This window comes from Podarcis tiliguerta, assembly GCF_965153285.1.
Source record: "Podarcis tiliguerta genome assembly, chromosome: 7".
Classification (NCBI taxonomy): domain Eukaryota; kingdom Metazoa; phylum Chordata; class Lepidosauria; order Squamata; family Lacertidae; genus Podarcis; species Podarcis tiliguerta.
In genome coordinates this window covers 341,726-364,671 of record NC_139540.1, presented here as the reverse complement: position 1 = coordinate 364,671, position 22,946 = coordinate 341,726, and the positions used below count along the sequence as shown (strand labels likewise).

General features: G+C 58.4%; 1 protein-coding gene across 26 annotated transcripts in view; it reads left to right on the top strand.

Annotated features, from left to right (window-relative positions):
- PLEC (plectin) overlaps positions 1-20,748 on the top strand; it is a 115,036-nt gene extending 94,288 nt beyond the window's left edge. For 25 of the 26 annotated variants that reach the window (XM_083448902.1, XM_083448893.1, XM_083448897.1 and 22 more), the window contains 12 exons: positions 40-223; positions 1,063-1,220; positions 1,365-1,543; positions 2,439-2,577; positions 3,370-3,726; positions 4,138-4,221; positions 4,328-4,432; positions 5,256-5,354; positions 6,916-10,296; positions 11,325-18,402; positions 19,002-19,157; positions 19,651-20,748. In XM_083448902.1, coding sequence (XP_083305028.1) covers positions 40-223; positions 1,063-1,220; positions 1,365-1,543; positions 2,439-2,577; positions 3,370-3,726; positions 4,138-4,221; positions 4,328-4,432; positions 5,256-5,354; positions 6,916-10,296; positions 11,325-17,690 — 11,052 coding nt within the window. In that variant the 3' untranslated portion in view covers positions 17,691-18,402; positions 19,002-19,157; positions 19,651-20,748. The remainder of the gene's footprint in view (positions 1-39; positions 224-1,062; positions 1,221-1,364; positions 1,544-2,438; positions 2,578-3,369; positions 3,727-4,137; positions 4,222-4,327; positions 4,433-5,255; positions 5,355-6,915; positions 10,297-11,324; positions 18,403-19,001; positions 19,158-19,650) is intronic. The other variant, XM_083448900.1, reaches the window with a different exon arrangement.
- Positions 20,749-22,946: the final 2,198 nt, after the last annotated feature.

The window sequence follows — 22,946 nt, the reverse complement described above, 5'->3', positions numbered from 1 at the left end:
AAGGGCCCCCTCCTGACCTGGCCTCTCCCCCTCCCCCAGTTCCGGACGATGCCCCCCGAGGATTACCGGAAGACCTTGCGCAGCATGGAGACCCACTACCAGGAGTTCCTGCGCAACAGCCAGGACTCCCAGAACTTCCTGCCGGATGACCGGCTGCACGTGGAGCGCGAATACACCCTCTGCACCCAGAAGTATGAGATGCTGCTGCGCGGCCTGGAGAAAGGTGAGGCGCCCTGTGGCTCTTCCATGGGGGGGGGGGGGAAGCTCCCTGGCATCTGCAGCCAAACAAATCTCCCGGGTCCCCAGAGACATAGAATCAGATTGTAGAGGAGGAAGAGACCCCAAGTGGTACCCTGTCCAATCCCTGCAATGCAGGAGGCGCAGCTGGAGACAGGCAGCCAGGCAGCCACTACTTCAAAGCCCACCATCTTCCGAGGCCGCCTGCCTGCCTGCCTGCTTCCCAGGTTCCTGGGGGGCTGCTTCGTCTTGCTTTGAGTTCCTTCAAAGTCTACAATTCTGTGTGCCCTCCCTCCTGCCTGAATTGCCTCCCCATGACAATAATAATAATAATAATAATAATAATAATAATAATAAATTTTATTTATACCCCGCCCTCCCCAGCCAAGACTCGGCTCATGGCGGCTAACACCCAATATATAAAAACAAATTAATTGAAATACAACTTAAAAACAAGATTAAAATACAACATTAAAATATTAAAATACAGCCTCATTTCAATGGAAACGCAAATCAAAAACTTTTGGGGGGATGAAAACATCCAGTCTTCACCAAGGCCAGCTGCCCAGACTGGTCCTACATGGGCCAGAAAAAAGCCAGGGAAGTCCCCAAGTAGGAGGTGTTGCAGGCCGAGGGTGTTTCTCCAACTGTCCTTCCATCCCTGCTCAACTGGACCCCGGCCAGCCCCCTTTCCTCCCCCAGGCTGGCTTTGGAGGCCTGGCCCAGGAGACCCCTCTCCCCCCTTGTGCCCCTTCCCCACAACGGAAGCTGTGCCTGCCTGCTCCTCCCTCCACTCACCTGGACTTGGTTTCTTTGGGGCCGCAGGGGAGCAGGAGGAGTCTCTCTGCAGGAACTTCATCTCTCAGCTGAAGGACATCCGCCTGCAGCTGGAGGGCTGCGAGTCCCGCACCATCCACAAGATCCGCTCTCCGCTGGACAAGGACCCTGCCAAGGAGTGTGCCCAGCGCATCAGTGACCAGCAGGTACTGCCCCCCCATGCGTCCCTTCCTGCCCCTGCAGGAAAGCAGCTGCTGCCGAGTCTGACGCTGCTACTGCCAGTGCGGATCCTGACCCCGCTTTGTGGCTTCACTGCGGTCTTCATTCTGCTCCCTCTCTCCTCCCTCTAGCAAATCCACCTGGAACTGGAGGGCATCAAGAAGAACCTGGGCAAAGTGAGCGCCAAGACGGAGGAGGTGTTGGCGCAACCAGAGCAGGCCAGCTCGGCCCCCACCCTCCACTCGGAGCTGGACATCACCCTGCAGAAGATGGACCAGGTGTACAGCCTCTCCAGCATCTACCTGGAAAAGTAGGTCCTCCTCTCGCCTGGGACTCTGTCCGCCGACCTGGGCAGCTGGGAGGGGCCAGGAGCTGCTTCCGCTTCCCGAGGCCTTTGGTGCCCTCTTCCCTTGGGTCTGGCGGGGGCCTTCTCTGCCCCTGCTGCCCGGATGAGGGGGCTGCTTTTGCCTCCTCCATCCACTGTCTCCCTTCTTCCTTCCACCGGCTCTTTCACTGGTCTTGGTCTGTGTTCGCCCAACCTGGGAAAACATTGGGAGATGAACCTGTGAGGAAGGGATATTTGTGGGGTTGGGAGTGAGAGCCTCTTGGCTCTTCTTCTGCAGGGGAAGCGGGTTGCCTCATCCACATGGACCCACCTGGTCCTTGACCTCGCAACCCCCCCGGCCCTTCTGTGGGTGCCCTCGCCAGGTGAGCGATGGCAGGTGCCTAGGAGGTACCTTCTCAGTAGTAACCCCCCTTGCGGCGTCTCAGCACCTGCCTGAAGGTCATTTTGGTGCCAGGCAAATCACTTTTTCTTGCTCCAGGCCTTTTTGCATGGCGTTTCGCTCTGGCTGGGTTTTGCTCTCTTGCTGTTTTGAATTGACGTGGCGCTGCCTTCTTTTGTGCCAAACCCATAAAATTCTCCTATTCAGCCATTCATTTGCATCACAAATAAACGCAGCGTCTGAAAGCAGCCCTGGGAAGGGACTTTCTAAAAATGTTGGATGTTTATTCTGCTTTTATATTTGCTGGAAGCCGCCCAGAGTGGCTGGGGTGCAAATAATAAAATTACTGTTATTATTAAGCGACCACCCATGTCACAACTTTTGCCCGCTGCTATCGGGTGTCTGGAGCAAATGGGAGGCCGCTTGGGCTCTCCTTCCCTTCCGGCGCAAACCCCCAGCTCCCCTCTTCTCGCCCCACAGGCTGAAGACCATCAACCTGGTGATCCGCAGCACCCAAGGGGCGGAGGAGCTGGTCCGCAAGTACGAGGAGCAGCTGAAGGATGTGCAAGCCGTGCCCTCTGACCTCAAGGCCCTGGAGGCCACCAAGGCGGAGCTGAAGGTGCCTGCTGAATTTATTATTTCAGTCCCAGACCAGTTCCAGCCCACATACGATATCAAAGAAGTCATAAAACAAGATAGGGATACATTTGAATTTGTAATTAGGTATAACAGGGGCAATACAGATATAGCAACAGTTTAAAAATATATAAATTAAAACTTAGTCACTAACATATAACCTAAAATTATCATTTAATGCCTTAATCATTATGATAGCACAGCTTGTTCCCTAAGTTTTATGGCAATCGCACAGAATTTGTCTACCCTTAATGTGACCTCAGGATCCTTGTCCTCTACCAGGGATTTTAGACATTGAAGTTTGGATTCATTTGGAGATTTTTGCATAGCGGGGGTAATAAATACCGAGCGTCTATCCCCGTAGAAACGGCAGTGTAACAAGGCATGAGTGACAGTTTCTACCTCCATCAAGCCACAGGGGCAGACTTGTTCTACCTATGCTTTACCCTCAGATCTGCCCTGCAATAAGTCAGATGGCAGCACGTTGAATCTAGCGAGGGTAAATGGCCGTCTGTATTTAGGTATTTGTAATTTTGACAAATAATTTGCTGGGGTAAATCCTCTCCCACTATCTTTTATTGCTGGGGGTTTATTCATCTCGCTCACGTGGCATTGCAGTTCCGCACCCCAAATTTGTTGGCAGATTATTGCTCTAGCTATCAGGACCTGTGGGGGAAACCCCAAGCCTCTTAGCTCTGGCGCTTGCTTGGGCCAGGAGGGTGGGGAGACGGGAGGGGCCCCGGCCTGGCCTGACCCTTTGCGTCTCCCTCCTCAGAGGCTGCGCGGCCAGGTGGAAGGGCACCAGCCCATCTTCAGCACCCTGGAGGCCGACCTGGGCAAGGCCAGCGAGGTGAACGAGCGGATGGTGCAGGGCCACAGCGAGAGGGACATTGACCTGGACCGCTACCGGGAGCGGGTGCAGCAGCTGCTGGAGCGCTGGCAGGCCATCCTGGCCCAGATCGACCTGCGCCAGAGGGAGCTGGACCAGCTGGGGCGCCAGCTGCGCTACTACCGCGAGAGCTACGACAGCCTCATCCAGTGGATCCAGGACGCCCGGCAGCGCCAGGAGAGCCTCCAGGCCGTCCCCGTCACCAGCAGCAAGGGCGTGCGGGAGCAGCTGCTGCAGGAGAAGGTGAGGCGGCCTGCAGCTCTATCTCACCGCGGAGGGAAGCGGAGGCTCTCCAGGCCTGTGTCGTTGTTCGTGGGAAGGCCTCCCTGGTGGTGGCCTGTCCTCTGCTGACTTTGGTGGGGGCCCTCTTGGGTCTGTGGGGAGGCTGCCAATGTCGCCCGGTGGGGTGGCTCACTAGGGGTTTCTACCGAGAGGCCGATGCCGAGCAAAAGCTCTGAGCAGCTGCTCCTGGTCTTCCCTCTGGGTGAAGCTGTCTGAAGGGCTCTTGGTGGCCCACTAACTAAAGCACAGCCCCCCACCCCACAGAATCCCCTGGGTTGGCATGGCAGTGGCCGTTCCTCAGCCCAGAGCGTGGTCCCTTCTCTGCCCATCCTCTCCCTGCGGGGCTACTGACAGCTGTCTTTGTCTCCCTAGAAACTCCTGGAGGAATGTGAGCGCAACCGGGAGAAAGTGGAGGAGTGCCAACGCTTTGCCAAGCAATACATAGATGCCATCAAGGTGAGCAGCTGGGGGGCAGAGAGGCTGGGGTCCCATGCAAATGGAGGAGGGGAGTTGGGGCTCCCAGGTGCTGACGCTGCCTCTGCCCCTTCCCCCTTCTTGCAAGGATTATGAGCTCCAGCTGGTGACCTACAAGGCGCAGGTGGAGCCAGTGGCCTCTCCAGCCAAGAAGCCAAAAGTTCAGTCGGCCTCGGACAGCATCATCCAGGAGGTGAGAGGGGCACCCTTGGGTGGGGGCTGGGGGGAGGGGGACCCTGGAGCCATCCTGGGCAGCAGGCACAGTGGAGATGTGCCCCGTAAGGCAGATTGAGTTTTCCCACCATGGAATCATAGTTGGAGGGGACTCCAAGGGTCCTCTAGTCCAGCCCCCTGCAATGCAGGAATCTCAGCTAAAGTGTCCATGACAGATGGCCAGCCAAGCTCTGCTTAGAAACCTCCGAGGAAGGAGAGTCCACAACTTCCCAAGGGAGACCGTCCCCCTGTCAAACAGCTCTTACTGTCAGAAAATTTCCCCTGCTGTTCACTGGGAATCTCCTTTCTTGTAACTTGAAGCCATTGGCTTGGATTCTGCCCTCCAGAGCAGGAGAAAACAAGCTTGCTCCCTCTTCCATGTGACAGCCCTTGAGGTATTTGAAGATGGATGAGTGGAAATGGGCTTCTGACCATGTGCTAGATATTTGCCTTTAGAGAGATGTTTTTCTCACTCTGCCTTGCATGGTTAAAAGAAGTGGCAGGAGATCAAGAAAAGACAAAAGGAAAGGCTCCTTTGCTCAGGGCATATTTAGAACTGTGGAACTCACTGCACCAGGATATGCAGTGATGGCTGCCAGTTTGGATGGCTTTGGAAAGAGAAAGGCACAGAGGAGGAGGAGGAGAAGCTCCTGGGTGGCGACTAGCCACGTCCCTGGGGAGCAGGAGAGGCCTTCTGAGGTGGTTCCCTCTGGCCGAGTCCAGTCAGGGGCTTGGGGAAGGCCTGGGGGGCTGTAGTCTCGCCCCCCACCCCGCCGTGACCTTGCTGCTTTGTGGTCTCCCAGTACGTGGACCTGCGGACGCGCTACAGTGAGCTGACCACGCTGAGCAGCCAGTACATCAAGTTCATCACGGAGACGCTTCGGCGGCTGGAGCAGGAGGAGGTGAGTGCGCCGCCCGTGGGAGGAGGGATGGGGGGGGGCAGCATGCCTTGGCTGCATCCTTCTTCCCTTGCCCCCCCCCTCGCGGTCCATCCTGGGCCAGAGCATCCCTCTTGCCTGACTGCCTCTTCCGCATGACTAACGCTGGACCGCGAGGCCCCCTAACCCGCCGGGGGGGGGGGCTCTTCCGCTGGGCCTGTCCTGCCTGCCAGAGGCACTTCCCAGATACACACTTAGTACAGCTGCACCTGCTTCTTGGGCCGGGGCTCCTTCCCGCCCGGTCCTCCTCTCCTCTCCTCTTCTGCTCTGAAATGCTCCTCTGTAACCTTTCTAACTCTTGATTTCTGCCCTCTGGAAGTCCAGCCGCTTTGCCAGTGCTTTGTCTTGGGGGATGTTTGTATTGGTTGGGGATCTAATGGAGGGTTAAAAACCAGGAGGATCCGGGCCTTTTCTGCATCAGGTACTCCACTGTGCGCATGCCGACACCCCCCCCCCCCACATGGACCCTGTTCCCTGCGCACACCTTGCTTCTCCCTCCCTCCCCCCCTCCTGCAACTCCTGTGGGCCGAACCCTTTGTGGTTCCTCGTAGATTGAGAAGGAAGGGCAGAAATTCAGATGCAACTGAGAAGGAGAGTTTTTGGGAGTGGGATGGGGGGGGGGGTCCTAGTCCTGCCCACCACCTGGAGGAGAATGGAGAGGGGGTTGCCATCGCCGCTGCCCTGCTGCGATCATCTGCCGTTCCTGCCACCGCCTGCGTCCTCCAGCCAGGAGTTGCCGGCCTCTTGGCACTTCCCAGGGCTGAGAATTCGGGGCTTCTGTGGTGCGCTCTGTGCATGCTCCGTTTCCCCTCCCTCCCTGCCTCATGGGGAGCGGAGCAAGGGAGTGGACCCCTGGGCTTTCCTCCCGGTGAAGCGTTCTTCACTTCTCCCCTGGCCTCCCCCTGCAGGTCTTCCTTGGGGCATCTGGGGGGCAGGCCTGGGACCTGCTGATGAAGTTGGCAGCCTTTGTGAGCCTGCAGGGGGCCGCCTGGGGGCCATGGGGCTTTCCACCTTCTCGCCGCGCCCTTCCTCGCCTCACACCCCACGTTGGGCTGGCTCCTCCTCCCCACCTTGGCTGAGCGGATGGGTCTTCCCTGTTGCCACAGTTGGGCTGTCCGTGGGGTCTCTGCCTGGACGGCACCTTGCTTCTCGCTGCCTGGTGAGCCTGGTGGAGGTGTGCCAACTGCTCTCTTCGTCCTGCAGCCATTTTGTCTTCCGTTGTGTGTGTCTTTGCCATCGTCTTGCGTCCGTCTCTTCATCCATCCATCCGTCCATCCATCCATTCGTCTTCCTTGGTTTGTGGGTCTTCCCTGCTTTCTTGCCTGTCGTACTAAGTGAGAGACGTGAGCGCCAGCTTCTCCCGACTGCCACACGTCTCCCCGCAGCCTCCTGGGAAGAGCCGCCACCGCCGCCACACCATGCCCCCCACCCCTGCCGCCCCTCTCGCTCACCCCCTGCTCCAATCTCTCTCTTGTGTGATCTTTCTTTCTCTCCCCCCCCCTCTCTGCTCCCTTCCCCCCCGCAGAAAACCGCAGAGAAGCTGAAGGAGGAGGAGCGGAAGCGGCTGGCCGAGGTGGAGGCGCAGCTGGAGAAGCAGAAGCAGCTGGCGGAGGCCCATGCGCAGGCCAAGGCGCAGGCCGAGCGGGAGGCCCAGGAGCTGCAGCGCCGCATGCAGGAGGAGGTCAGCCGGAGGGAGCTGGTGGCCGTGGACGCCGTGCAGCAGCAGCAAACCATCCAGCAGGAGCTGAAGCAGATGAAGCTCAGCTCGGACGCGCAGATCCAGTCCAAGCTCAAGGTGATCGAGGAGGCCGAGATCAACCGCCGGAAGGTGGAGGAGGAGATCCACATCATCCGCCTGCAGCTGCACGCCACCGAGAAGCAGAAGGCGGCCGCGGAGGGGGAGCTGCAGGCGCTGCGGGACAGCGCCGAGGAGGCCGAGCGCCAGAAGCGCCTGGCCCAGGAGGAGGCCGAGCGCCTGCGCAAGCAGGTCAAGGACGAGGCCCAGAAGAAGAAGGAGGCGGAGGACGAGCTGAAGCGCAAGGTGCAGGCCGAGCAGCAGGCCGCCCGCGAGAAGCAGAAGGCCCTGGAGGACCTGCAGAAGCTGCGCCTGCAGGCGGAGGAGGCCGAGCGCCGAATGAAGCAGGCCGAGCTGGAGAAGGCGCGGCAGGTGCAGGTGGCCCAGGAGATGGCGCAGAAGAGCGCCGAGGCAGACCTGCAGAGCCGGCGCCTCTCCTTCGCCGAGAAGACGGCGCAGCTGGAGATGTCCCTCCAGCAGGAGCACATCACGGTCACCCACCTGCAGGAGGAGGCCGAGAGGCTGAAGAAGCTGCAGCTGGACGCGGAGGCGTCTCGCGAGGAGGCCGAGAAGGAGGTGGAGAAGTGGCGCCAGAAGGCCAACGAGGCGCTGCGCCTGCGGCTCCAGGCGGAGGAGGTGGCCCACAAGAAGGCCCTGGCGCAGGAAGAGGCTGAGAAGCAGAAGGAGGACGCAGAGCGCGAGGCCCGGAAGCGGTCGAAGGCCGAGGAGTCCGCCCTGCGCCAGAAGGAGCTGGCTGAGGAGGAGCTGGAGAAGCAGAGGAAGCTGGCCGAGGGCACCGCCCAGCAGAAGTTCCTGGCGGAGCAGGAGCTCATCCGCCTGAAGGCCGAGATGGAGAACGGGGAGCAGCAACGGCTGCTGCTGGAGGAGGAGCTCTTCCGCCTCAAGAATGAGGTGAGCGAAGCCATCCAGAAGCGCAAGGAGCTGGAGGAGGAGCTGGCCAAGCTGCGGGCCGAGATGGAGCTGCTGCTGCGGAGCAAGACCAAAGCAGAAGAGGAGACCCGCTCGACCAGTGAGAAGTCCAAGCAGATCCTGGAGGCCGAGGCCAACAAGCTGCGGGAGCTGGCGGAGGAGGCGGCCCGGCTGCGTGCCCTCTCGGAGGAGGCCAAGCGGCAGCGGCAGCTGGCAGAGGAGGAAGCCGCCCGGCAGCGGGCAGAGGCCGAGCGAATCCTCAAGGAGAAACTGGCGGCCATCAATGATGCCTCGCGGCTGAAGGCGGAGGCCGAGATTGCCCTGAAGGAGAAGGAGGCCGAGAACGAGCGGCTGCGGCGGCTGGCGGAGGACGAGGCCTACCAGCGGAGGCTGCTGGAGGAGCAGGCCTCCCAGCACAAGCAGGACATTGAGGAGAAGATCACGCAGCTGAAGAAGTCCTCTGAAGGTGAGCTGGAGAGGCAGAGGACCATCGTGGACGAGACGCTCAAGCAGCGGCGCATCATCGAGGAGGAGATCCGCATCCTCAAGATCAACTTTGAGAAGGCCTCTGTGGGGAAGACGGACCTGGAGCTGGAGCTGGGCAAGATCAAGCAGAACGCTGAGGAGATCCAGCGCAGCAAGGAGCAGGCCGAGAATGAGGCTGAGAGGCTGCGGCAACTGGCCCTGGAGGAGGAGAACCGCCGTCGGGAGGCCGAAGCCAAGGTCAAGCAGATCCTGGCTGCTGAGCAGGATGCAGCCCGCCAGCGCAAGGCAGCCCTGGAGGAGGTGGAGCGGCTGAAGGCGAAGGTGGAGGAGGCCAAGAGGCAGAAGGAGGTGGCGGAGAAGGAGTCCGAGAGGCAGATCCAGCTGGCCCAGGAGGCTGCCCAGAAAAGGATTGCGGCAGAAGAGAAGGCCCACTTGGCCGCCGTGCAGCAGAAGGAGCAGGAGCTGCTGCAGAGCAGGCAACAGGAGCAGAGCATCCTGGACAAGCTGAGGGAGGAGGCTCTGAGGGCCAAGAAGGCGGCCGAGGAAGCAGAGTTTGCGCGGGTCAAGGCGGAGCAGGATGCAGCCCTGTCCCGGCAGCTGGTGGAGGAAGCTGAGCACATGAAGCAGCGGGCGGAGGAGGAGGCCCAAGCCAAGGCCAAGGCCCAGGAGGATGCGGAGCAGCTCCGGAAGGAGGCTGAGCTGGAGGCGGCCAGGAGGGCCCAGGCGGAGCAGGCGGCCCTCAAGCAGAAGCAGCTGGCAGACGCCGAGATGGAGAAGCACAAGAAGTTTGCGGAGCAGACCCTGCGGCAGAAGGCCCAGGTGGAGCAGGAGCTGACCAAGGTCAAGCTTCGGCTGGAGGAGACGGACCACCAGAAGAACATCCTGGAGGAGGAGCAGCAGCGGCTGAAGAATGAGGTGACGGAGGCCATGAAGCAGAAGGCGCAGGTGGAGGAGGAGCTCTTCAAGGTGAAGATCCAGATGGAGGAGCTGGTCAAGCTGAAGCTGCGCATTGAGGAGGAGAACAAGATCCTCATCATGAAGGACAAGGACAACACCCAGAAGTTCCTGGCGGAGGAGGCGGAGAAGATGAAGCAGGTGGCGGAGGAGGCCGCCCGGCTGAGCGTGGAGGCGCAGGAGGCCGCGCGCATGCGCAAGCTGGCGGAGGAGGACCTGGCGCAGCAGCGGGCGCTGGCGGAGAAGATCCTGAAGGAGAAGATGCAGGCGGTGCAGGAGGCCACGCGGCTGAAGGCCGAGGCGGAGATGCTGCAGAAGCAGAAGGAGCTGGCCCAGGAGCAGGCCAAGAAGCTGCAGGAGGACAAGGAGCAGATGCAGATGCAGCTGGCCGAGGAGGCCGAGGGCTTCCAGAAGACCCTGGAGGCGGAGCGCCGCCGGCAGCTGGAGATCACGGCCGACGCCGAGCGCCTGAAGGTGCAGGTGACTGAGCTGAGCCTGGCCCAGGCCAAGGCTGAGGAGGAGGCCAAGCGCTTCAAGAAGCAGGCGGAGGAGATCAGTCGCAAGCTGCACGACACGGAGCTGGCCACGCGGGAGAAGGTGACGCTGGTGCAGACGCTGGAGATCCAGAGGCAGAAGAGCGACCAGGATGCCGAGGCGCTGCGGAAGGCCATCGCGGAGCTCGAGCAGGAGAAGGAGAGGCTGAAGCGCGAGGCGGAGCGGCTGCAGCAGCAGGCCGAGGAGGTACCCCTTTCCTTGGGCCCCCAGGCCCCACCCCCAGGGCCCCCCATGGGGAGGAAGGCACATGGAAGCTCCACCCACTCAGCAACCCAGGGGCAGGGTGGGCTGTACCACTTCAGAGGGCAGGTGGGGGGGTCACATTTTTGCTCAGGCTTTTGTACATCTGATTAGAGGGTTGTGTGCCTTTTATGAAAACACAGTCTAGATAGTAGATGTTCCTCTGTGTAAACAATCTCTGCATATCAAACGAAACTGGACTGCAAGGATAAAAGTCCGCTCCATTCTGTGATAGTTTATATTACTTTATTATTCATTTTGCATAGAGGAGCACTGAACAATGTGACCCCCCCCCTACGTTCTGACATGGTTTTACAGTCCACTCTGCCCCCTCCTTCTGTTGCACCTGAGACCACCTAGGAGTCACAGGCGGGTGGGAGAGAGGAGTGGTAGCCCAATTCTGGATGTTGTGCAGAGAAGGGCCGGGGTTCTGCTGTTGTTCCTCAGAACAGTTGAACTCAGGCTCCTTCATGGAGAGACCTGTCAAGAGAAAAGGCTGCCTTTGGGCAACTCCCATGTCTACATTCCTCTTGGAAACTTGCTGGGGCAAGTGGTGGCCCACCCAGCACCCCTGGATTCCTGGCCATTGTCTGTGCTGGGGCCCAAGAGCAGCTGGAGGCCAGATGTGTGCACAAGACTCGCTTAACCCAGAGAAGGCACCATTTGCTCCAGCACGTCCTGGTCCCACTTTTCAAGGAAGGGCTACAGTGTCTTACTAAAAACAGATGTCCCTCTGTGCCCCCAGCCCTCTCCCGCTGCTTGTTTACTCACGTGGAAATTGTGGTAACTCCCTAACGTCCTCATGTGCTGCCTCTCAGGGCCAGCCAGGTTGGCCCTTAACATGTGCCCCCCACCCCCCAGTGCTGGCTTTGAATGTAACCTGCTGTGTCGGCGTCCATTGACTGTTCTTTGGGCACTGTGTGCATATTGTGTGTAAGGCAACTGACCTCCCTTTTGTCTCCCTCCGCCCCCAGATGCAGATGGCTCAGAAGGAGCAGATGCTGCAGGAGACGCAGATCCTCCAGCAGACTTTCCTGTCGGAGAAGGACATCCTCTTGCAGAAGGAGAGGTTCGTGGAGGAGGAGAAGGCCAAGCTGGAGAAGCTCTTCCAGGACGAGGTCCACAAGGCTCAGGGCCTCAAGGCGGAGCAGGAGCGCCAGCAGAAGCAGATGGAGCAGGAGAAGCAGCAGCTGGCGGCCACCCTGGAGGAGGCCAAGAAGAAGCAGGCCGAGGCCGAGGAGAATGTCCGCCGGAAGCAGGAGGAGCTCCAGCAGCTGGAAAAGCAGCGGAAGCAGCAGGAGAAGCTTCTTGCAGAGGAAAACCAGAAGCTGAGGGAGAAGCTGGAGAAGCTGCAGGAGGAGCAGCGGGTGGCCCTGGCTCAGACCAGGGAGATCATGATCCAGACGGACGACCTTCCCCAGGAGGTGGTTGTCCCATCCACGCAGGCACCTCAGTCGAAGGCTGTGCCCAACGGCCGAGACATGGTAGATGGCATCTCTCGGAACGGTGAGCCAGAACTGGCTTTCGATGGAATCCGTCAGAAAGTGCCTGCCAAGAAGCTGCTGGAGGCTGGCATCCTGAGCCGAAAGAACCTGGACAAGTTGACCAAGGGGAAGGTGACGGTGGAGGAGCTCTCCAAGAGGGATGACGTCAGGAGGTACCTGCAAGGCACCAACAGCATCGCCGGCCTGGTGCTTAAGCCGACCAACGAGAAAGTGAGCATCTACCAGGCCATGAAGCAGCAGCTGCTCAGCCCAGGCACAGCCCTCATCCTGCTGGAGGCGCAGGCTGCCTCTGGCTTCATCATCGACCCCATAAAGAACAAGCGGATGTCCGTCAACGAGGCTGTGAAAGAGGGAGTTGTGGGGCCTGAACTGCACAATAAATTGCTGTCTGCTGAGAGAGCAGTGACCGGCTACAAAGACCCCTACACGGGGGAAAAGATCTCCCTCTTCCAAGCCATGACAAAAGATCTCATTGTGAAAGACCACGCGATCCGGCTGCTGGAGGCTCAGATTGCCACAGGAGGCATCATCGACCCCATCAATAGTCACCGCCTGCCCGTGGAAGTGGCCTACAAGCGAGGCTTCTTCGACGAAGAGATGCAGAAGATCCTCTCTGACCCCACGGATGACACCAAAGGCTTCTTCGACCCCAACACCCAGGAGAACCTGACTTACTTGCAGCTGATGGAGAGATGTGTGACCGACCCGGAGACTGGCCTCACTTTGCTGCCGCTGACAGACAAAGCAGCCAAAGGCAGAGAGCTGGTCTACACCGACCAAGAGGCAAAAGACGTCTTCAGGAAAGCCACAGTGTCCGCTCCCTTCGGCCAATTCAAGGGGAAGACCGTGACCATCTGGGAAATCATCAACTCTGAGTATTTCACTGAGGAGCAGAGGCGGGACCTTCTGCGCCAGTACAAGACTGGAAAGATCACCGTGGAGAAGATAATCCGGCTCGTCATCACAGTGGTGGAGGAGAGCGAGAAGAAGAGCCAGCTCTGTTTCGATGGGCTCCGGGCGCCTGTCCCAGCTGCCGAGCTGCTGGAGAGCAAAATCATTGACAAGGATCTTTACAACCAGTTGCACCAGGGGAAGAAGTCCGTGAAGGATGTCGCCAACGATGAGGCCATCAAGAAGTATCTGAAAGGCTCGAGCGCCATCGCAGGCATCTTGGTAGAGTCAACAGGCCAGAAGTTACTGCTCAATGATGCCTTGAAGAAAAACCTCCTCAAGCCAGAGGTGGTCCTGATGCTCCTGGAGGCCCAGGCTGGAAGTGGATACATCATTGACCCCGTGAGGAATGAGTATCTCCCTGTGGATGAAGCCGTCAAATCTGGAATAGTTGGCCCTGAGTTGCATGAGAAGCTGCTGTCTGCAGAGAAGGCTGTGACAGGGTACAAGGACCCTTACACGGGGCAGGTGGTCTCGCTTTTCCAAGCACTGCAGAAAGGCCTCCTTGCCAAGGAGACAGGGGTCCATCTGCTGGACGCGCAGCTTGCCACCGGGGGCATCATTGACCCCGTGAACAGCCACCGCCTCCCTCTTGACGTTGCTTGCAAACGAGGCTACTTCAGCGAAGAGATGCACAAGACGTTGTCTGCTCCAGCGGACGATGCCAAGCTCTACTACGACCCCAACGCCCAGGAGAAGGTCACTTACGCTCAGCTGCAGAGGAAATGCCACGTTGACAAGCCGACGGGCCTTCGCCTGCTCTCCCTCTCTGACCAGGCCATCCGGCTTCAGCAGGAGGAGGTCTACTCCGATAGCCAGGCTAAGGAATCCTTTGGCAAGGCAGTGGTGGAAGTCCCAGCTGGCAGCTTGAAGGGCAAAACGGTCACAATCTGGGAGCTGATTCATTCCGAATATTTCACTGAAGAGCAGAGGCGGGAGCTGATACGGCAGTTCAAATCCGGCAAAGTCACCATCGAGAGGGTCATCAAAATAATTGTCACCATCATTGAAGAGACTGAGACCAAAAAGCAAGAGAAGCTGACCTTCAGTGGCTTGCGTGCCCCTGTGCCTGCCAGCGAGCTCTGGGAGTCCAAGATTCTCAGCAAGGCCCAGTATGAGCAGCTGAAGGAAGGGAAGAAGACCGTGAGGGACCTCTCTGAGACTGGAGACGTGAAGAGGTACCTCCAAGGGAGCGACTGCATTGCTGGTGTGTATGTGGAAGAAACCAAGGAGAAGTTGAGCATCTATGAGGCCATGAAGAAGAACCTGCTCCTGCCCAGCACAGCAGTTGTCCTCCTGGAGGCCCAGGCAGCCACAGGGTTCATGGTGGACCCAGTCAGGAACCAGAAGCTGTACGTCAATGAGGCGGTGAAGGCTGGCATTGTGGGACCAGAGCTCCATGAGAAACTGCTGTCCGCCGAGAAGGCGGTGACTGGGTACAAGGACCCTTACTCTGGGAACACCATCTCCCTCTTTGAGGCCATGAAGAAGGGGCTGATCCTCAGGGAACATGCCATCCGCCTGCTGGAGGCTCAGGTCGCTACCGGAGGCATCATCGACCCCGTGCACAGCCACCGTGTCCCCGTGGAGGTGGCTTACAAGCGAGGTTACTTTGATGAAGCGCTGAACCGAACCCTCTTGGACCCCACAGATGACACCAAGGGCTTCTTTGACCCCAACACCAAGGAGAATCTTACTTACCTGCAGCTGAAGGAGAGGTGTATTGAAGACCCCGAGACCGGCCTCTATCTGCTGCCCTTGAAGCAACCTGAGAGACCCACCGTGGTGGAGACCACCCAGGTGTACACTGAGGCCGAGACCAAGCAGGTGTTTGAGGAGACCCAGGTTGACATTCCGGTGGGAGACAGGGCCGGCTCCTCCATGTCCTTGTGGGAGATCATGAACTCGGACCTGATCCCCGAGGAGCAACGCAATCGGCTGATGGATGAGTTCCGCTCCGGCAAGGTGACGAAGGAGCGCATGATCATCATCATCATCGAGATCATTGAGAAGACAGAGATCATCCGGCAGCAAGACCTCACCTCCTATGACTATGTCCGCCGCCGCATCACTGCTGAGGACCTCTATGAGGCCAGGATCATCTCCCTGGAAATATACAATGCACTGAAGCAGGGCTCCAAGACCATCCGTGAGATCCTGGAGATCGAGACCATCTGGAGGTACCTGTACGGCTCCGGCTGTGTTGCTGGAATCTACATTCCATCCAGCAAACAGAAGATCAGCATCTACCAGGCCCTGAAGAAAGGGCTGATCAGCCCAGAGGTGGCTCGGCCCTTGCTGGAAGCTCAGGCTGCCACTGGCTTCATTGTGGAGCCCATCAAAAATGACATGTTGACTGTTGATGAGGCCGTCAGGAAAGGGGTTGTGGGCCCAGAAATGCACGACCGCCTCCTGTCTGCCGAGAGAGCTGTGACCGGTTACCGCGACCCCTACAGCGAGCAGAAAATCTCTCTTTTCCAGGCCATGAAGAAGGATCTCATCCCTTCTGAAGAAGCCCTCCGGCTGCTTGATGCCCAGTTGGCCACTGGAGGCATAATAGACCCACACCTGGGCTTCCACCTACCCTTAGAAATTGCCATTCAGCGTGGCTACTTTAACAGGGAGACGCACGACCGGCTGTCTGAGCCCAGCGAGGTCCGCAGCTATGTGGATCCCTCCACCGATGACAAGCTCAGCTATGCACAGCTCCTCAAGCGATGCAGGAAGGACGAGAACAATGGCTGCCTGCTGTTGCCCCTCTGTGACACTCGGAAGCTGACCTTCAGGGGCCTGAGGAAGCAGATCTCGGTTGAAGAGCTGGTGCGCTCCAAAGTCATGGATGAAGCAACTGCCCAGCGCCTCCAGGAGGGCTTGACCTCTGTGGAAGAAGTCTCCAAAAACCTGCAGAGGTTCTTGGAGGGCACCAGCTGCATTGCTGGCGTCTACGTGGACTCCTCCAAGGAGAGGCTGTCCGTGTACCAGGCCATGAAGAAAGGCATCATCCGTCCTGGCACAGCCTTTGAGCTGCTGGAAGCACAGGCAGCTACTGGGTATGTCATCGACCCCATCAAGAGCCTCAAGTTGACTGTGGAGGAGGCGGTGCGCATGGGCATTGTGGGCCCCGAGTTCAAGGACAAGCTGCTTTCGGCAGAGAGGGCTGTGACAGGCTACAAGGACCCCTACTCTGGCAAGATGATCTCCCTCTTCCAAGCCATGAAGAAAGGCCTGATCCTGAAAGACCATGGGATCCGTTTGCTAGAAGCTCAGATTGCCACAGGAGGCATCATTGATCCAGAGGAGAGCCATCGCCTGCCTGTGGAAATGGCATACAAGAGAGGCCTGTTTGATGAGGAAATGAATGAGATCCTCCTGGATCCTAGCGATGACACAAAGGGGTTCTTTGACCCCAACACTGAGGAGAACCTGACCTACCTGCAGCTGATGGAGAGGTGCATGACGGACCCCGAGACTGGGCTCTGCCTTCTGCCTTTGAAAGAGAAGAAGCGGGAGAGGAAGACTTCCTCCAAGTCCTCTGTCCGCAAGCGCAGGGTGGTGATCGTTGACCCAGAGACCGGGAAGGAGATGTCCGTGTACGAAGCCTACCGCAAAGGCCTCATTGACCACCAGACCTATCTGGAGCTCTCTGAGCAGGAGTGCGAATGGGAAGAGATCACCATTTCCTCCTCGGACGGGGTTGTCAAATCCATGATCATTGACCGGAGGTCAGGGAGGCAGTACGACATTGACGACGCCATTGCGAAGGGACTGATTGACCAGTCTGCCCTCGACCAGTACCGCTCGGGCACTTTGTCCATCACAGAGTTTGCAGACATGTTGTCTGGCAACATGAGCGGGTTCCGATCCAGATCTTCCTCCGTCGGCTCCTCCTCTTCCTACCCCGTAAGCCCAGCCCACGGGAGAGCTCAGCTGACCTCCTGGAGTGACCCCACAGAGGAGACCGGCCCAGTGGCCGGCATCCTGGACACAGACACCCTGGAGAAGGTCTCCATCACAGAGGCCATGCACCGCAACCTGGTGGACAACATCACTGGCCAGAGACTGCTGGAGGCTCAGGCCTGCACCGGTGGGATCATTGACCCGAGCTCCGGGGAGAAGTTCTCCGTCGCCGATGCCGTTAACAAAGGCCTAGTGGACAAGATCATGGTGGACAGGATCAACCTCGCCCAGAAGGCTTTCTACGGCTTTGAGGACCCCAGAACCAAGACCAAGATGTCCGCGGCGCAAGCCCTGAAGAAGGGCTGGCTGTACTACGAGGCCGGCCAGCGGTTCCTGGAGGTGCAGTATCTGACTGGAGGGCTGATTGAGCCGGAGGTGACTGGCCGGGTCCCCCTGGATGAGGCACTGCAGAAGGGCACCATCGATGCCCGCACGGCCCAGAAGCTCCGGGACGTGAACACCTATTCCAAGTACTTGACCTGCCCCAAAACCAAGCTCAAGATCTCCTACAAGGATGCCATGGACAGGAGCATGACAGAGGAGGGCACTGGCCTGCGTCTCCTGGAAGCCTCTTCCCAGTCCAGCAAAGGCTATTACAGCCCCTACAATGTCAGCGGCTCCGGCTCCACCTCGGGGTCTCGATCCGGCTCACGAACGGGATCCCGGTCGGGCTCCAGGCGAGGGAGCTTTGACGCGACGGGCTCCGGTTTCTCCATGTCCTTCTCTTCCGCCTCTTACAGTTCTTCCAACTACGGCCGAAGATACACATCAGGTCCAAGCAGCAGCGGCGGCAGCACGGATGTCCCCCCCAGCCTTGCTGGCATCTCGGCCCCCCACAGCGTGAGCTGCGGAGGAGGAGAAGGCGGCAGCAGCAGCAGCAGGAGATCTCTTGGACTGCAGGGGCAGCCGCAGCTTCCCGTGGCCTAACGAGCTCCCAGCCCTCCTGCCTCCTTAAAGCCTGAGATAACTTTTGCATTTATCCTGCTCTGCATGTGGAAAAGCTGCTGGCTAACCTTCTCATTTTTATTATTATTATTTTGTAATGTTTAAAAACACAATCTCCTTCCAAAGCAGTGCCTAAAGTTTAACCAAAAAAGACTAGACTAATATATTAATATATATGATTGTTCTGACAGTATTTGTATATCGAGAGAAAGAGAGAGAGCATTTCCGTCGTCATCCTCCACCATCCTTTCCCCGCCCTCAGTTTAGCCACCCGGGAGCTTGTTTCTCTTTGTACCATCTGCAGAGTAGAATAACCCCAGGCAGGGCCCTGCGGATGCCGCCCTTTGAGCAGAAGCTGCGCTCTGTCCTTCTCCTCACCAGCCAGCGACTTCCTCCACGGAGCCCCACCAGCTCCCTCCGTCAAAGGAGAGGATGACCCTCGTGCCAAGGAGCCTCCTGACCTCCTGCCTATGCAAGCTGCACCCTCCGCCTCCAGTCAGGAAGGAAGAGAGCCCCCACCGCCCCCTGGGCACCCCACAGCCCCCCTCGGCTGCCACAAGCTTCCAACGCCATGCCTGGACTGCTCTTTCTCACGGGCCCTCGGCCGGACGACCAAGACCACTGCTGTCTGCACTCCACCGCGGCTGCTCTCTGGCTGGCTTCCCCTCTGCTGCCTGGACTCTGCGCTCAGACCGTAAGTGTGCCCTGGCACTGCTGCCGCCTCCTCCCTCCGTGCTGCTGCTGCTGCCGCCTTGCGGATGGGCCTGCCTGCCTCTCTCCACGCCTCCCCCTCTGCCCATCTCTTCTCCCTGCCCTCGCCTCCAACCTGCAGATCCTTCCTGGCGCTTTCTGTGGGGCTCTGCTTGCCGCGCTCAGCACACGGGGAGCTTTGCACTGCTGTGGGCTGCTCTTAGCTGGCTGTGACCTCTGCACGTCTGTCTGTCTATCTATCTGTCTGGTTCTGTGTATCTGGGAAGCGCCCTGTACGAAAACATGGACAGGCAAAGGTTAGAACTGGACGGTCTCCCTTGATGCCACAGCAGCTCAGCGAGGTCTGTTCCCTGGCCTCTTGCTAAAAGCTGTCTCCCCTGGGGAATGCTCACGGGTACCACCAAGGTTACGTCTTCTTCTGGGTCTTATGCTTTCAGAGTCCTGCTTTTTCTTCTTACCGAGGGCAAGTGGCAGGATGGGTGCTTACGGAAGCAGCCACGCCCTGAAACGGGCACCGTCCTTGTGCTTTTTCTTCCCACCTGCTTTGTGTTCCTTCGTAATAACATGCGCTCTTTCTCTCAGACGTTTTCTCCTAGTCCCACCAAAGAAGCCCCCCTGTCGCTGGGAGAACTCCTGAGCTGGTTTTCTGAGGTCAGCAAGTCCTGGAGGAGCTCAGCAGGAGGCCCTGAGGCGGCAGCAGATGCGGCAGCTTTCCCTCCGCTGCTCTCGCCTACAAAGGTAACTGCGGGGCTCGAAATCTCCTTCCACTTTGGGCTGTGAGCTTCTTGCGCTGGCTTCCGGGGGCTGAGGTGGTGCTGAGTGGAAGGTGGGCAGAGCTGCAGAGAGGGAGACCCAGAGAAGCTAGAAATAGAATATGTAAGTGCCAAGAGTGCTGCCCACGGATCTTGAGAATGAGAACAGTGGCCCCCTGTTCTGGGGAAGAGCCACCCCCTTCCCCACTGATTCTCTCCTCCTGGACCTCTGGGGCTCTGAGGCTGATGGGCCATTGCTCCTCCCCCGGTCTCTGGCCGGCAGCCTCAGCCTCTTCTCCTCCTTGGAAGGGTGTTCAGGGTCCGTCGCGTGCGGGGAGTGGCAGGCAGGCAGGCGGGGGTCAACGGAGCCGGCGGGGCTGAGCATGGCAGTGGCTTCCTGGCTTGATGTGATGGCATCATTGTCACGTGTGACTTCTTCTCTCTCATCCCATCCTGTTCTTTTTCTTCACTTTATTTAGCGTTGCTGGATGTCCATTTCAACTTCCTTCCCAGTTGCCGCGGATCTCGTCCCCCAGTGTTGGGGCAAGTGGGACAGCACTGAGGACCCAGGCAGACCCTTCCCCCTCCCTTTGCAGCCGCTGCGGAGCAGCTAGCAGGGGCCGTGGCCGGCGGTCAGGGGCCAGGGAGGCGGGGGCAGGGGCAGGGAGGCAGGTGCAGCCGCAAAGAACCCTCCTCCTAGGCCTGGGAACAGCTGCCTGGCAAAGCTGGAGTGGTCCTCTGCCCATCGCGGATGAGCTGGTCCCCTGGCCCTGGGGTGCTCTGGAGGAAGGCAGCCAGGCAGTTGTGGGCAGGGGAGCAAGGCCGTCGGGAAGGCCACCCTGCCTGCTGCAACTCAGAGGGTGCTGCCTCCTGCCTCCCCCCACCTGCCCCCCACCCTCCAGCATAAGTAGGGTCAGGGGCACGTCTTCCTCTGCCAGGGTGCTTTTCCCGGGCTCACACAGGGCATTCCTGCCCTCCTTTCAAAGCAATAAAAGATGCAAAGGCAGCAGTAGAGTAGAGGTGGTCTCAGTCCTGAGGGGGGGGGTTGTTGCTGGAGCCACAGCCCTGCGGGGTGGGGGGTGTCCTTGGGCAGTCTCCCCAACTCCTGCCTGCGGAAGCCAAGAGGATGCTGTGCCCCCCCCGGCATCGGAAGGTCCTTCTCCGCCAGCCCATCCTTATTTGCTCCATGTGAATCAAGCCATCCCATTCCTTGGCATTTGTTGATGTTATATTCTTCTCTCATTATGCAGTTGGTTGGTTTTTTTCTTGCTTTTGCATGATGTATTAACTCGAGCAAGCCTGTATCCATATTCTGTGTCGGCCATTGGCACAGGCTGGGGGTGCCCCCCTTCTCTCCCTGCCCCCCCCAGCTCCCCTGGCTCCCCTCCTGCCTCTTTCTGCTCAAAGCAGCGGAGGCGGCCCTTGTTCTTCTCAGACTAAACTGTTCAGGCTCATCTCTGTTTTTCGGGAGGCAGAACACTAAACCGCGACTTGTAAATACCATGAAGTGTTTGTAAAAACATGCAGTATGGAACCAGGCCCTCTGCACCGGGGGCAGTAAAGAAGATTCTATGAAACGGCTTCCGTGTGGTTTGTTCGCGACAACTCGCTCCTCTTCCAAGGACACTGAGCCCCCCCTAGCGCCCCAAACTCCCTGCCCTCCTCGCTTCAAAGCCCCTGGGTGGGTCCCAGCCCGGGGGAGTTGGCTGTGGGGTCTTTGCGGTGCTTCCAGAAGGAGCGTTCTCCACAAGAGCTTCCCAAAGTAACTTCAGACCTCCGGTGAGTAAGTGACCGGGTTTCCCCCATGGGCCTGGAGTCAGGGGCTGCTCTGCAAGGGTGACCCCAGGACCCCAGAGAAGTCACCTCTTGGTTGGGCATGGAGAAGAGGCTTTGACGCTTCCCATGCCTTCCTCGCAACACGTCTTTGCAGCCTGGTGCTCTGGAACAAAGCAGTCCATCTCAAAGTCACGCCAGGGCTGGAGCTACAAGCCATGCAGGAGTTGTGGGCTCTGCTGCGAAGGTCCCTTTGCCCCAGGCTCCCACCCCACCGTGCCTGCAGCCCGCAAGGGGGTCACAAGGCAACCCACCCTCTTCCCAAGACCTGTAGTTCACCTAACCTTGAGAGTTAGATCCCATCAGTATCCATAGAAGCTCATGAACTGTTACCAAGCATCTCTGCGTGAATAATGCCGAAACTCTGAAAAAAGAGAGAGGGATTATGAAGCAGGTATGTTTTAATTCTGGGAACAGATCAGGCGGAAGCCGTCTCTGGTTAGGATGGGTCTCAGTGGGATTTGGGGAGCCTGAATATTCGTGTCAATGTTGCTGGAGCTGCCAGGCTCAGAACGCGGCAGACCTGCCTCCCTCCTGCCCACCCCCTGGGTCTGTTCCTGTTTCGCTCTTTGTCCCAGGGCATATAAAAGGCGGCTCTCTCAGCTCCTCTGGAGCAGATGGCAGCAGACCAGGAGCCTGGCTCCTTGCATTGCCCCTTTCCAAAGGCAAGAGAAAGCAAAGAGGTTTTCCTTCCCTTGAGCAAACTACACTAATGTAGCTGTTTGGAAGCACAGCCGGGCCTCTTCGGGTTTAACGAGGAGCTTGGAGGCTCTGCTGCAGCTGGCAGCTCCTGGGCACTCAGGCTGGCAGGGATCCCTGGCGCTGTGCCCACCCCATAGAGGTGGGTGGCATGCCTGAGGGTTGTTCTATGGTACTAGAAACCCATTCCTCCTTAATTTGGGGGTCTTCAACTGGGGCACCTAAGACATTTCATGAAAGAAGGGTGGCCATCTAAGGTCAAACTTAGAAAAGGATAGCAAATGAAGACATTTTTGGAAGAAGAAAAAAGTCCTTTCAATTCACTGTTTAAGAAACTCAAAGCCAAATAATGTTTTGTGCTGTACTAAAGCCAGGCAGGGGTAGTAATACACTGCCATCCAGAAAGGGTCTGCTGATTCTTTCACCAGGTACCCCTTCCTGGCAGGAGCTGCAGGGGAACCTGGCATGGGCCAAATCTGCCCCATCCACCTTCCCATTGAGTACCCTTTTCCCCAAGCTGTGCCCGTATCCAGTGGCGGAGCTTCATGCTTCGGCACCGGGGTGGGTGGCTGGGTGGAGAGCAGGTGGGGGCGGGGCTAGCATGTGTCCCGGGAGCGTCATATGCCTTCTGTTGGGGAGTGGTGCCCAGCATGGGCGGGGGGGGGGGCAGCCACGATGGCACCCCACCGGGATCACGCTGCCAGGGGCGGTGTGCTCTCCCCACACTTCTCTTCCTCCGCCAGTGCCCAAATCCTGCCCAAGTGAAGAGTGACCATCTTCCACCCCTGACTCATCTTGGCTGCCCTTTTCTGAGCTCCTTCTCACCGTATTCCCAGTGTGGTCACACCATGGAGGTGTGGAGCAGGAGTATAAGGTCAGCAGGACCTGCCAATGCAGAGCCACACAGATACACTTCTATATCTAGGGAACCAGGATGGGGCCCTGCTGTGCATCATTTCCCAGGTGCTTAACACAAACTGCATTTGCCATTAAACCGCCCATTCGCACCCTTTGGAGAGGTCCTCTTGGAACTCTGCCCAAACCCTTTTTCTTCCATCAACCCTGAATAATTGAGCGTCATCAGCAAAGTTGGCCACCTCACGGCTCACGTCTAACTCTGGATCGTTTATGAACAAGGTAGAAAGCACACGCCCCAAAAACACGGGTCCTGAGGTGGGCTCCACAGTAACATGCACCATTATTTTAGATTCTTGTCTATCCCTCCGTCCAGCTCTCCTTAGGC